This window comes from Cherax quadricarinatus, chromosome 23 (genome assembly GCF_038502225.1).
Source record: "Cherax quadricarinatus isolate ZL_2023a chromosome 23, ASM3850222v1, whole genome shotgun sequence".
NCBI classification, from domain to species: Eukaryota; Metazoa; Arthropoda; class Malacostraca; order Decapoda; family Parastacidae; genus Cherax; species Cherax quadricarinatus.
Window position 1 is genome coordinate 37,704,642 of NC_091314.1, and position 13,193 is coordinate 37,717,834.

Genomic DNA, 13,193 nt, shown 5'->3' on the forward strand with positions numbered 1-13,193 from the left:
TGGCAACAACAAGCAAGAGGGAGGTGAAAGTGTATAAACTAAGGGAGGAGGAAGTTTGGGCGAGATATAAGCAACTATTGGTAGAAAGGTGGGCTGGTGCAAGTATGAGTAGTGGGGGAGGTGGAAATTTTGAAGAGGGTTGGAATAGTTCTAAAAATGCAGTATTAGAATGTGGGGCAGAAGTTTGTGGTTATAGGAGGGTGGGTGCAGGAGGAAAGAGGAGTGATTGGTGGAATGATGCAGTAAAGGGTGTGATAAGAGAGAAAACAGTAGCTTATGAGAGGTTTTTACAAAGCACAAGTGTTATAAGAAGAGTAGAGTATATGGAGAGTAAAAGAAAGGTGAAGAGAGTGGTGAGAGAGTGCAAAAGGACAGCAGATGATAGAGTGGGAGAGGCACTGTCAAGAAATTTTAATGAAAATAAGAAAAATTTTTGGAGTTAAACAAGTTAAGAAAGCCTAGGGAACAAGTGGATTTGTCAGCTAAAAACAGAGTAGGGGAGTTAGTAGATGGGGAGATGGAGGTATTGGGTAGAAGGCGAGAATATTTTGAGGAACTTTTAAATGTCGACGAAGAAAGGGAGGCGGTAATTTCATGCACTGGCCAGGGAGGTACACCATCTTGTAGGAGTGAAGAAGAGCAGGATATGAGTGTGGGGAAGGTGTATGAGGCATTACGTAGAATGAAGGGAGGGTAAAGCAGCTGGAACTGACGGTATCATGACAGAAATGTTAAAAGCAGGGGAGAATACAGTGTTGGAGTGGTTGGTATTTTTTAACCATGGTTGTTTAATATATTTATAGATGGGGTTGTAAAAGAAGTAAATGCTAGGGTGTTCGGGAGAGGGGTGGGATTAAATTATGGGGAATCAAAGTCAAAATGGGAATTGACACAGTTACTTTTTGCTGATGATACTGTGCTTATGGGAGATTCTAAAGAAAAATTGCAAAGGTTAGTGGATGAGTTTGAGAATGTGTGTAAAGGTAGAAAGTTGAAAGTGAACATAGAAAAGAGTAAGGTGATGAGGGTATCAAATGATTTAGATAAAGAAAAATTGGATATCAAATTGGGGAGGAGGAGTATGGAAGAAGTGAATGTTTTCAGATACTTGGGAGTTGAAGTGTCGGCGGATGGATTTATGAAGGATGAGGTTAATCATAGAATTGATGAGGGAAAAAAGGTGAGTGGTGTGTTGAGGTATATGTGGAGTCAAAAAACGTTATCTATGGAGGCAAAGAAGGGAATGTATGAAAGTATAGTAGTACCAACACTCTTATATGGGTGTGAAGCTTGGGTTGTAAATGCTGCAGCGAGGAGACAGTTGGAGGCAGTGGAGATGTCCTGTCTAAGGGCAATGTGTGGTGTAAATATTATGCAGAAAATTCGGAGTGTGGAAGTTAGGAGAAGGTGTGGAGTTAATAAAAGCATTAGTCAGAGGGCAGAAGAGGGGTTGTTGAGGTGGTTTGGTCATTTAGAGAGAATGGATCAAAGTAGAATGACATGGAAAGCATATAAATCTATAGGGGAAGGAAAGAGGGGTAGGGGTCGTCCTCGAAAGGGTTGGAAAGAGGGGGTAAAGGAGGTTTTATGGGCGAGGGGCTTGGACTTCCAGCAAGCGTGCATGAGCGTGTTAGATAGGAGTGAATGGAGACGAATGATACTTGGGACCTGACGATCTGTTGGAGTGTGAGCAGGGTAATATTTAGTGAAGGGATTCAGGGAAACCGGTTATTTTCATATAGTCGGACTTGAGTCCTGGAAATGGGAAGTACAATGCCTGCACTTTAAAGGAGTGGTTTGGGATATTGGCAGTTTGGAGGGATATGTTGTGTATCTTTATACGTATATGCTTCTAAACTGTTGTATTCTGAGCACCTCTGCAAAAGCAGTGATAATGTGTGAGTGTGGTGAAAGTGTTGAATGATGATGACAGTATTTTCTTTTTGGGGATTTTCTTTCTTTTTTGGGTCACCCTGACTCGGTGGGAGACGACCGACTTGTTGAGAGAGAAAAAAAAAAAAAAAAAAAAAATTATGAGAGAGGGGAAGGTACCCAGGGATTGGCAGAGAGCATGTATAGTCCCTTTATATAAAAGGGGGACAAGAGAGATTGTAAAATTATAGGAGTAGTAGTTTACTGAGTATACCAGGAAAGTGTACGGTAGGATTATTATTGAAATAATTAGAGGTAAGACAGAATGTAGGATTCCAGATGAGCAAGGAGGTTTTAGAGTGGGTAGGGGATGTGTAGATCAAGTGTTTACATTGAAGCATGTATGTGAACAGTATTTAGATAAAGGTAGGGAAGTTTTTATTACATTTATGGATTTAGAAAAGGCACATGACAGAGTGGATAGGGGAGCAATGTGGCAGATGTTACAAGTATATGGAATAGGTGGTTAGTTACTAAATGCTGTAGAGTTTTTATGAGGATAGTGAGGCTCAGGTTAGGGTGTGTAGAAGAGAGGGAGACTATTTTTTTTTATTATTATTAACACACTGGCCGACTCCCACCAAGGCAGGGTGGCCCGAAAAAGAAAAACTTTCACCAACATTCACTCCATCACTGTCTTGCCAGAAGGGTGCTTTACACTACAGTTTTTAAACTGCAACATTAACATCCCTCCTTCAGAGTGCAGGCACTGTACTTCCCATCTCCAGGACTCAAGTCCGGCCTGCCGGTTTCCCTGAATCCCTTCATAAATGTTACTTTGCTCACACTCCAACAGCACGTCTAGTATTAAAAACCATTTGTCTCCATTCACTTCTATCAAACACTCTCACACATGCCCGCTGGAAGTCCAAGCCCCTCGCACACAAAACCTCCTTTACCCCCCTCCCTCCAACCTTTCCTAGGCCGACCCCTACCCCACCTTCCTTCCACTACAGACTGATACACTCTTGAAGTCATTCTGTTTCGCTCCATTCTCTATACATGTCCGAACCACCTCAACAACCCTTCCTCAGCCCTCTGGACAACAGTTTTGGCAATCCCGCACCTCCTCCTAACTTCCAAATTACGAATTCTCTGCATTATACTCACACCACACATAGCCCTCAGACATGACATCTCCACTGCCTCCAGCCTTCTCCTCGCTGCAACATTCATCACCCATGCTTCACACCCATATAAGTGCACTGGTAAAACTATACTCTCATACATTCCTTTCTTTGCCTCCAAGGACAAAGTTCTTTGTCTCCACAGACTCTTTAAGTGCACCACTCACCCTTTTCCCCTCATCAATTCTATGATTCACCTCATCTTTCATAGACCCATCTGCTGACACATCCACTCCCAAATATCTGAATACATTCACCTCCTCCATACTCTCTCCCTCCCATCTGATATCCAATCTTTCATCACCTAATCTTTTTGTTATCCTCATAACCTTACTCTTTCCTGCACTCACTTTTAATTTTCTTCTTTTACATACCCTACCAAATTCATCCACCAACCTCTGCAACTTCTCTTCAGAATCTCCCAACAGCACAGTGTCATCAGCAAAGAGCTGATGGATAGATGGGCTAATCAGAGCATAGGCAATGGGGTCGAAGAGGTATGGGGTAGATTTAAAAATGTAGTGTTAGAGTCTTCAGCAGAAGTTTGTGGTTACAGGAAAGTGGGTGCGGGAGGGAAGAAGAGCGATTGGTGGAATGATGATGTAAAGATAGAAAGGGAGAAAAAGTTAGCATACGAGAAGTTTTTACAAAGTAGAAGTGATGCAAGGAGGGAAGAGTATATGGAGAAAAAGAGAGGTTAAGAGAGTGGTGAAGCAATGTAAAAAGAGAGCAAATGAGAGAGCGGGTGAGATGTTATCAACAAATTTTGTTGAAAATAAGAAAGTTTTGGAGTGAGATTAACAAGTTAAGGAAGCCTAGAGAACAAATGGATTTGTCAGTTAAAAATAGGAGAGGAGAGTTATTAAATGGAGAGTTAGAGGTATTGGGAAGATGGAGGGAATATTTTGAGTAATTGTTAAATGTTGATGAAGATAGGGAAGCTGTGATTTCGTGTATAGGGCAAGGAGGAGTAACATATTGTAGGAGTGAGGAGGAGCCAGTTCTGAGTGTGGGGGAGGTTCGTGAGGCAGTAGGTAAAATGAAAGGGGGGTAAGGCAGCTGGGATAAAGATAGAAATGTTAAAAGCAGGTGGGGATATAATTTTGGAGTGGTTGGTGCTACTTCCAGTAAAAGTAGGTCTTAGACAGGGATGTGTAATGTAACCATGGTTGTTTAATATATTTATAGATGGGGTTGTAAAAGAAGTAAATGCTAGGGTGTTCAGGAGAGGGGGTGGGATTAAATTATGGGGAATCAAATACAAAACGGGAATTGACACAGTTACTTTTTGCTGATGATACTGTGCTTATGGGAGATTCTAAAGAAAGATTGCAAAGGTTAGTGGACGAGTATGGGAGTGAGTGTAGAGGTAGAAAGTTGAAAGTGAATGTAGAAAAGAGTAAGGTGATGAGGGTTTCAAATGATTTAGATAAAGAAAAATTGGATATCAAATTGGGTAGTAGTAGTATGGAAGAAGTGAATGTTTTCAGATATTTGAGAGTTGACATGTCAGCGGATGGATTTATGAAGGATGAGGTTAATCATAGAATTGATGAAGGAAAAAAGGCGAGTGGTGCGTCACGGTATATGTGGAGACAAAAGAACGTTATCTATGGAAGCAAAGAATGGAATGTATGAAAGTACAGTAGTACCAACACTCTTATATGGGAGTGAAGCTTGGGTTGTAAATGCTGCAGCGAGGAGGCGGTTGGAGGCAGTGGAGATGTCCTGTCTAAGGGCAAAGTGTGGTGTAAATATTATGCAGAAAATTCAGAGTGTGGAAATTAGGGGAAGGTGTGAGTTAATAAAAGTATTAGTCAGAGGGCTGATGAGGGGCTGTTGAGGTGGTTTGGTCATTTAGAGAGAATGGATCAAAGTAGAATGACATGGAGAGCGTATAAATCTGTAAGGGAAGGAAGGCGGGGTAGGGGTCTTCCTCGAAAAGGTTGGAGGGAGGGGGTAAAGGAGGTTTTGTGGGCAAGGGGCTTGGACTTCCAGCAAGTGTGCGTGAGTGTAAGATAGGAGTGAATGGAGACGAATGGTATTTGGGACCTGATGAGCTATTGGAGTGTGAGCAGGGTAATATTTAGTGAAGGGATTCAGGGAAACTCGCAATTTTTATAAAGCCAGACTTGAGTCCTGGAAATGGGAAGTACAATGCCTGCACTTTAAAGGAGGGGTTTGGGATATTGGCAGTTTGGAGGGATATGTTGTGTATCTTTATACGTATATGCTTCTAAACTGTTGTATTCTGAGCACCTCTGCAAAAACAGTGATAATACACAAAAACCCGCACATAAAAGAGAGAAGTTAACGACGACGTTAAGGTCCGACTTGGACCATTGACTTTGTCAATGGTCCAAGTCGGACCGAAACGTCGTCGTAAGCTTCTCTCTTATGTGCGGGTTTTTTGTGTATCGTTCCAGTCACGGTATTGTGCCTTTTTTGTTATTTATTAACAGTGATAATGTGTGAGTGTGGTGAAAGTGTTGAATGATGATGAAAGTATTTTCTTTTGGGGGATTTTCTTTCTTTTTTGGGTCACCCTGCCTTGGTGGGAGGTGGCAGACTTGTTAAAAAAAAAAAAAAGCTGCTAAACTGTTGTATTCTGAGCACCTCTGCAAAAACAGTGATTATGTACGAGTGAGGTGAAAGTATTGAATGATGAAAGTATTTTCTTTTTGGGGATTTTTTCTTTATTTTTGGGTCACCCTGCGTCAGTGGGAGACGGCCGGCTTGTTAAAAAAAAAAAAAAAAAAAAAAAGTCAGTCGGATGCAAAACCCCTTAAAACTCAAAATCTTTATTGCCTTCTCCTTCCAATCATTCTTGAAATTACCCCTACCCCTCCTACTTTCTGTGCCAGATTTATACACCCTTTTTATCAACATACAGCCTCTCCATCCTCTCTACATACCCAATCCACCTCAGTCCCTTTTCAGCCTTCTGAATTATATCCTAGGTGGTCCAAAATCTTCTTTAAATTTCTACACTTCAAATTCTCTGCATGACATTCACTCAATACACTGCTCTCACACATGACATCTTCCCTTCTAGCTGACTCCTCACTGCAACATTACAAGCCCATTCTTCACACCCATGTTGTCAGTAGTGTCATAATACTTGTGTAATATAGGTAGATAATCCCAGCTATGTTATAGATAGGCTCCCTGACTAGCTGTATAGGCTCCATGGCTAGCTGTGACATCACGGGCCCCTCACACATGAGCCGGTAGCTAGAGGCTTAGCTCTCAGATCCCGGCTAGGCACAGACTCAACAAGGCAAGGCCTTGGCTACCCTTCAAGATTCTCACAATGTAAGTTACCCAACCATCCAACAAGTGTAATCCTTACTCCAATATCTCCTTAAGAACCCACACAACAATGCATGTGTTGGTGCTACTATACTCCAATACATCCCCTTGTTTGCCTCCATAAATATTTCTTTCCACAGACGACTTAGGCTAACGTAAGATGCTGGTGGAGGTGGAGGGTGGAAAAGATGGGCAGAGGAGATTGGAGGAGTTAGTTTCATGCTTTTTGGTCGCTTTTGTTCAACAGCAGTTTCTCCATCTTTTCATGGACAGAGGTCCGCAGCTCAAAAATTATTTTAACGCCCTTGGCTAGCGTTATAGCCTTTATCAACTCCTCCTGCTTTAGAATGGTACCTATCATAGAAGTACAGTGGTCCCTCAATAATTGTCCGGCCTGAAAGTCGTCCATTTCGGAAATAGTCCTGTTTTTTCGTCAAAATATTGGCTCGGAAATGGTCCGGTAACTAGCTAATAGTCCTTCGTCCCAGACGCGTATGCACGGTCTGAGCGGCCTCGAGTCGCCTCAGCCTTTCCTTCCCAGCCAGTGTGCCATTGTTTACCAGTGAGCGACTGTCCCCTCATGTGCTCCAGTGAAATATTTCATAATATTTCATTTATTTCAGTGCTTGCAAGTTATTTAAGTGCTAAATAAGCTACCATGGCTCCAAAGAAAGCTCCCAGTGCCAAGCCTTTGATAAAGGTGGTGAGAAATACGATTGAATTTAAGAAAAACATCATTGAACAATATGATAGTGGCGTACGTGTGGGCGAACTGGCCAGGATGTATAACAAATCCCGTACAACCATATCTTCCATCATAGCCAAGAAAAAGGAAATCAAGGACGCTGTTGTTGCAAAGGGGGTAAATATGCTGACAAAAATGAGATCACCAGTACTCGAAGATGTTGAGAAGTTATTATTGGTGTGGATAAATGAGAAACAATTAGCAGGAGACAGTCTTATGACGTCGCTTATTTGTGAAAAGGCTAGGCAGTTGCATGACGATTTGGTAAAGAAATTGCCTGCAACTAGTGATGATGTGAGTGAATTTAAGGCTAGCAAAGGCTGGTTTGAGAGATTTAAGAAGCGTACTGGCATACACAGTGTGGTAAGGCATGGTGAGGCTGCCAGTTCGGACCACAAGGCGGCTGAAAAATACGTACATGTATTCCAGGAGTACATAAACAGTGAAGGACTGAAACCTGAACAAGTGTTCAATTTTGACGAAACAGGCCTCTTTTGGAAGAAAATGCCAAAGAGGACCTTCATTACACAAGAGGAAAAGGCAATGCCAGGACACAAGCCTATGAAAGACAGGCTGACGCTAATGTTGTGCTAATGCTAGTGGGGATTTCAAAGTGAAGCCGTTACTAGTGTACCATTCTGAAAATCCCAGAGAGTTCAGGAAAAGCAATGTTATGAAGAGTAAATTGTGTGTGTTTTGGAAATCTAATAGTAAGGCATGGGTCACGAGGGAAATTTTTGTAGAGTGGTTCAACGAAGTGTTTGGCCCTAGTGTGAAGAATTACCTCCTGGAAAAGAAATTGGATCTCAAGTGCCTCCTAGTAATGGACAATGCACCTGCTCATCCTCCAAACTTGGATGACCTAATTCTGAAGGAGTTTGGGTTCATCACAGTAAAGTTCTTGCCCCCGAATACCACTCCTCTCCTCCAACCCATGGACCAGCAGGTCATTGCAAACTTTAAAAAACTCTACACCAAAGCAATGTTTGAAAGGTGCTTGAATGTGACCTCAGACACTCACTTGACCCTACGAGATTTTTGGAAAGAACATTTCGGTATTCTCCATTGTGTAAGCCTTATAGGTAAGGCTTGGGAGGGAGTGACTACCAGGACTTTGAACTCTGCTTGGAGAAAATTGTGGCCAGATTGTGTCCACAAGAGGGATTTTGAAGGGTTTGGGGCTGACCCTGACGAGCCTATGTCAGTTGTTAAATCCACTGTGGCACTGGGGGCTTCCATGGGGTTGGATGTGAGTTTGGAGGATGTGGAAGAGTTGGTGGAGGACCACAACAAAGAGCTAACCACTGAGGAGCTGCAAGAGCTTCAGCAGGAACAGCAACAGATGGCAGCTCTGAATCTTGCTGCAGAGGAGGAGGAAGAGAGATGGAGGAAGGTGCCTTCTTCAGAAATTAAGGAGATTTTTGAAATGTAGGGTAGGATGGAAAGATTTATGGAGAAACATCACCCAGAGAAGGATGTTGCAAGCCATATCGGCAACTTGTACAGTGACAGAGTCTTGGCCCATTTTAGCGAAGTTTTAAAGAGACGCCAGAAACAGAGCTCTCTGGACATTTTTTTTGCAAGACAGGACTCCAGTGACTCTCAAGGTGGTCCTAGTGGCATTAAGAAACAGAGAAGAGAAGTAACCCCAGAAAAGCAATTGGTACCCAAGGTGTTGATGGAAGGGGATTCCCCTTCCAAACAGTAATTCATCCAATCAGTCTCCTTCTCCAGTCTTCCATACACAAAGAAGAATAGCCAATAAAGGTAAGTGTTATTCTGTTAATATTTAATTCATCATGTGCCACTGTATTGTTTATGTACTACATCTATATTTCATGTAAAAAAATTTTTTGTTTTAATACTTCTGGGTGTCAGGAACGGATTAATTGAATTTACATTATTTCTTATGGGGAAAATTGATTCGTAAATCGTCCATTTCGATAATAGTCCCACTTCCAGGAACGGATTACGGACGATTATTGAGGGACCACTGTACTACACTCGTACTGCCTTGCCAAGTCGACTACACGCACACTTCACCTGTGTTGTTCTATGATTTCATGCTTTAATTCAATGGACATCATTCTCTTCTTCTCTGCAGTGTCCTTTGCACTTACTTTATTAGGGCCCATGGTTAGAAGAAATAAATTTGGCAAAATAACTGCACAAAATGCAAGTGCCACACGAGAGATGCTTCCACGGCGAGGTAATCACGTGCACTGAATGAGAGATGCGAAGTGCTGGGCGGATGTTGTGGCATTCACTGTGCCAACTAGTGACGGTATATCTGAAGCTCGTTGTAACTCGGATTTTGGCTAGCAACTCAAAGCACAAAATTGACAGTGACGGTTTGTAACTCGGAAAATTCGTAAGTTGGGGTGCTTGTAAGTCAAGGTACCACTGTATCAAAATACATCCACTCCAACATATTACCTATCAGGCCAAGCCCCAGCCACCTTTGCAGGTGACATTATCCTACGAGGACATTTAACCTATTGCTCCGCATTTTCCTGTCAAACAGGACATACTCACCCACTGTAATACCATATAATAAAAAACTAAGAAGTCAACCTCCTTTTTTTCTTTATTTCTGCACACTGACAATCTACCATCCTTCAACAGCTATCCTTCTATTAGTGTGCAGACATCACAATTCAAATGACCCTCCAAAATAATATATTCTTCCTTCTCTTGCAGTACAGGCAGTGTACTGCCCTCCTCGGGGCTTGAGGCCAGTTTACTCGTTTCCCTGAATACATTCATAAATGCTATCTTGCCCAAATTCCAAGTGTTAGCAAGACATTTTACGATGGGTTAAAATAGCAATCACTAAATGTACTAATTTTAGTTTTACACCGTGTGGTATGCTTTAATATGGTTTGGTAGATAGATCAAGAAATTTGTTTTTATGATGCCCATTGTTTTTTCACTTGGCACACAACCTCTAAATTGAAAAGTATCTACATAATTGAAATTAGTGGACTTACTATATTTCTCATGTTTAGTTCTCCATTAAAACTCTTTTGAAAGTTAATATTGTGTGAGAGTAAAGAAACATTCAGAGAGCTGTGGCCCCAAACATAAAATGATCCCAAATACCAAGAAAAAAAAATCCATAACAGAGGTGTCATTCCTAAAAAAAATTTGGGAAAGACTGTGGGTTGTCTCAAGCATCTTTAACTCGAGAGAGGAACCTCATGACTGTCAGCCAATCCTAGACCATTAGCATACCTGAAACAATTAGCTTAAAAAATACTGTACAAATAAAAATTGTACTAGAGAACTAAATTTGATAAGTGATACTTCACTAACCTGTGTTGCTCTGAATACTGTTTTGAGTGGCTGGAGGCGTCGAGAGACCCAACAGATCCGCAGATGTAGAATTGTTCAGCTGAGGAATTGGAAAGGCTGCATTGGAAGATGGTTTCGTCTTGAGCTACCATACAGAAGCAAGCCAAAATAAGGAATACAAGAACTGACTAATAAATAAAAAAAAAAACTGTCCATGAAAATTAAACAAAACATACATGAAGTACAGCAGACAACCACCTTTTGCATATGTTGCAGAAAACAGAGCTTTGTGAAAATGTGATGGGTAGGATGAGCAACTTGTGGGAAAAATTTGTTTAGGTTGCATGCCACAAAAAAAAAAAAAAGAAAAAAAAAAAAACCTTTTGAATGCAAAATACATCTAAAATAATTAAGTACTGTAATTTAAAATAATTTTAAAAGGCATGCAGCTATTATGGGCACATTTAAAGCATGTTGTTATAGTATGATACAAGATGAATTAACCTAGCATAACCTAATAAATATATCTTTATATATGCTTCAAAACTGTTGTATCTGGGTGCCTCTGCAAAGACAGTGATTATGTATGAGTGAGGTGAATGTGTTAAATGATGATGAAAGTATTTTCTTTTCGGGGATTTCCTTTCTACTTGGGTCACCTTGCCTCGGTAGGAGACGGTCGACTTGTTGGGGAAAAAAAAAACCTAAAAGTCGAGCATTGTAACTACACTTACTGGTAATTAAATTTCGTTTGCTGTTACTTAAGGGTCTTGATGTCAGTGGATAGGCTTATGGCCCTACTGAGCCACACCAAGAAACTTCTCTGCTGCTGTGGCCAGCAGAGGCACTCAGCATTGAACTTAAGGTTATGAAGCTCACTGAAAACTAAAATAATTCAACCATCCTGAATTAAAGGTACATGCATTTTCAGGCCTTCTTGCTCTCACACTTTTATAGTAAGAAAAGACCTTCTTTGCAGATCACAAGGAAATTATGTGGCGCACATTTTGTTTTCTCTTGAATCCAGTCATTCCACATTTTTTTCAGCTTTATTTAACAGTACTGACCGCTTTCCCTCATTTTTTTTTTTATAAGTTCACATTTTGGATTACTCACTAAACATGATCTTATCTTCTCCTCATTATCTCTAATTGAATGAACTGTCGATTACCTCACCACAGAGGCCTTTACTCCATCAACCATACGTGCACCACGTTTAACCCTTTGACTGTCGCGGCCGTATATATATGTCTTACGAGGTACCGTGTTTGATGTATATATACTCATAAATTCTAGCGGCTTCAAATCAAGCAGGAGAAAGCTGATAGGCCCACATGTGAGAGAATGGGTCTGTGTGGTCAGTGTGCACCATATAAAAAAAATCCGACCGTTTTTTTTTAATTAAAATGCCGACTTTGTGGTCTATTTTCGTATAGTATTTATGGTTGTATTTTCATTTTCTTGGTCTCATTTGATAGAATGGAAAACATATTATAGAAATAGAGGTGATTTTGATTGATTTTACTATAAAAAGAACCTGGAAATGGAGCTCTAAGTATGGGAAATGTTTGATTTTTGCCCATGTTCAAAAGTAAACAAATGATGTCATTGTCCATAAATGTTCAACTAGCCATTCTAATATGCAGTCATGAATGGGTTGATGTTACTTGTACAATTATTACAGTATTGCAGTAGTCTGCATAATAGTAAATCTTTATTTTTTTGTTTGAATAAAAATTCAAAATAGAAAGCAAGAGTAATATCAGAGGGGCCTGGAGACATGACTGATGAGCAAAGAAAATGTTATTTTAGAACCAGAAATGTCTGCATTGTTCATTCTGGACCTTATTTTGAAATTGTCGTATTTTTTAATTTTCGTGAAATTGGCCAAATTGGAAATTTCTGACCACGTTATTGGGTAGTTGAAATTGGTAAATGGGCTGTTTCTTGTACTCAATCGATAGAAAAAAAATGGAGTTCTAAAGAAATAGCTATGAGTTAGGTCGACTGGAACAATGGAATTAGCCGAAAATAGGGCTCAAAGTGGGCAAAAATCGCCGATTTGTAAATATCGATGAGGTCGCTAACTTCGCGAGACCGTAATTCCATTAGTTTTCTATCAAATTTCGTTTTTTTTTTTGGTGTCATTACAATCGGGAAAAGATTCTCTATCATTTCATAAGAAATAATAATTTTTTTTTTTTTAAATTTTGCGACACCAGGAGATACCTCAGGATTGGGGGTTGCGACAGTCAAGGGGTTAAGTACAGTGGACCCACGGATTATGTAGTTGTCAGATTTCATAATATTCGGAAGTAACTTTTTTTCGTCAAAATATTGGCTTGGTGATCGTCACTGAACTTGATAATACAGTGGACCCCCGCATACCGTTGGCATCACATACCGTTTATTCCGCATACCGCTCACTTTAATCGCAAAAATTTTGCCTCGCATACCGCTCAAAAACCCGCTCACCGCTGTTCGTCCGAGACGCGTCCAATGTGCGCCTTAGCCAGCCTCACGTTCCGCCGGTGGCATTGTTTACCAGCCAGCCTCCGCGGTAGCATCCAAGCATACAATCGTAACATTTCGTATTATTACAGTGTTTTTGGTGATTTTATCTGGAAAATAAGTGACCATGGGCCCCAAGAAAGCTTCTAGTGCCAACCCTACAGCAATAAGGGTGAGAATTACTATAGAGATGAAGAAAAAGATCATTGATAAGTACGAAAGTGGAGTGCGTGTCTCCGAGCTGGCCAGGTTGTATAATGAACCCCAATCAA

At 40.8% G+C, this 13,193-nt stretch overlaps 1 protein-coding gene across 5 annotated transcripts in view; it reads right to left on the minus strand.

The window, feature by feature from the left end:
• The window catches only part of AP-2alpha (adaptor protein complex 2, subunit alpha), a 252,484-nt gene that overhangs the window by 111,188 nt on the left and 128,103 nt on the right, over window positions 1–13,193 (minus strand). For 3 of the 5 annotated variants that reach the window (XM_070088087.1, XM_070088090.1, XM_070088088.1), the window contains exon 14: window positions 10,432–10,555. In XM_070088087.1, coding sequence (XP_069944188.1) covers window positions 10,432–10,555 — 124 coding nt within the window. The remainder of the gene's footprint in view (window positions 1–10,431; window positions 10,556–13,193) is intronic. The other 2 variants (XM_070088089.1, XM_070088091.1) reach the window with 1 other exon arrangement.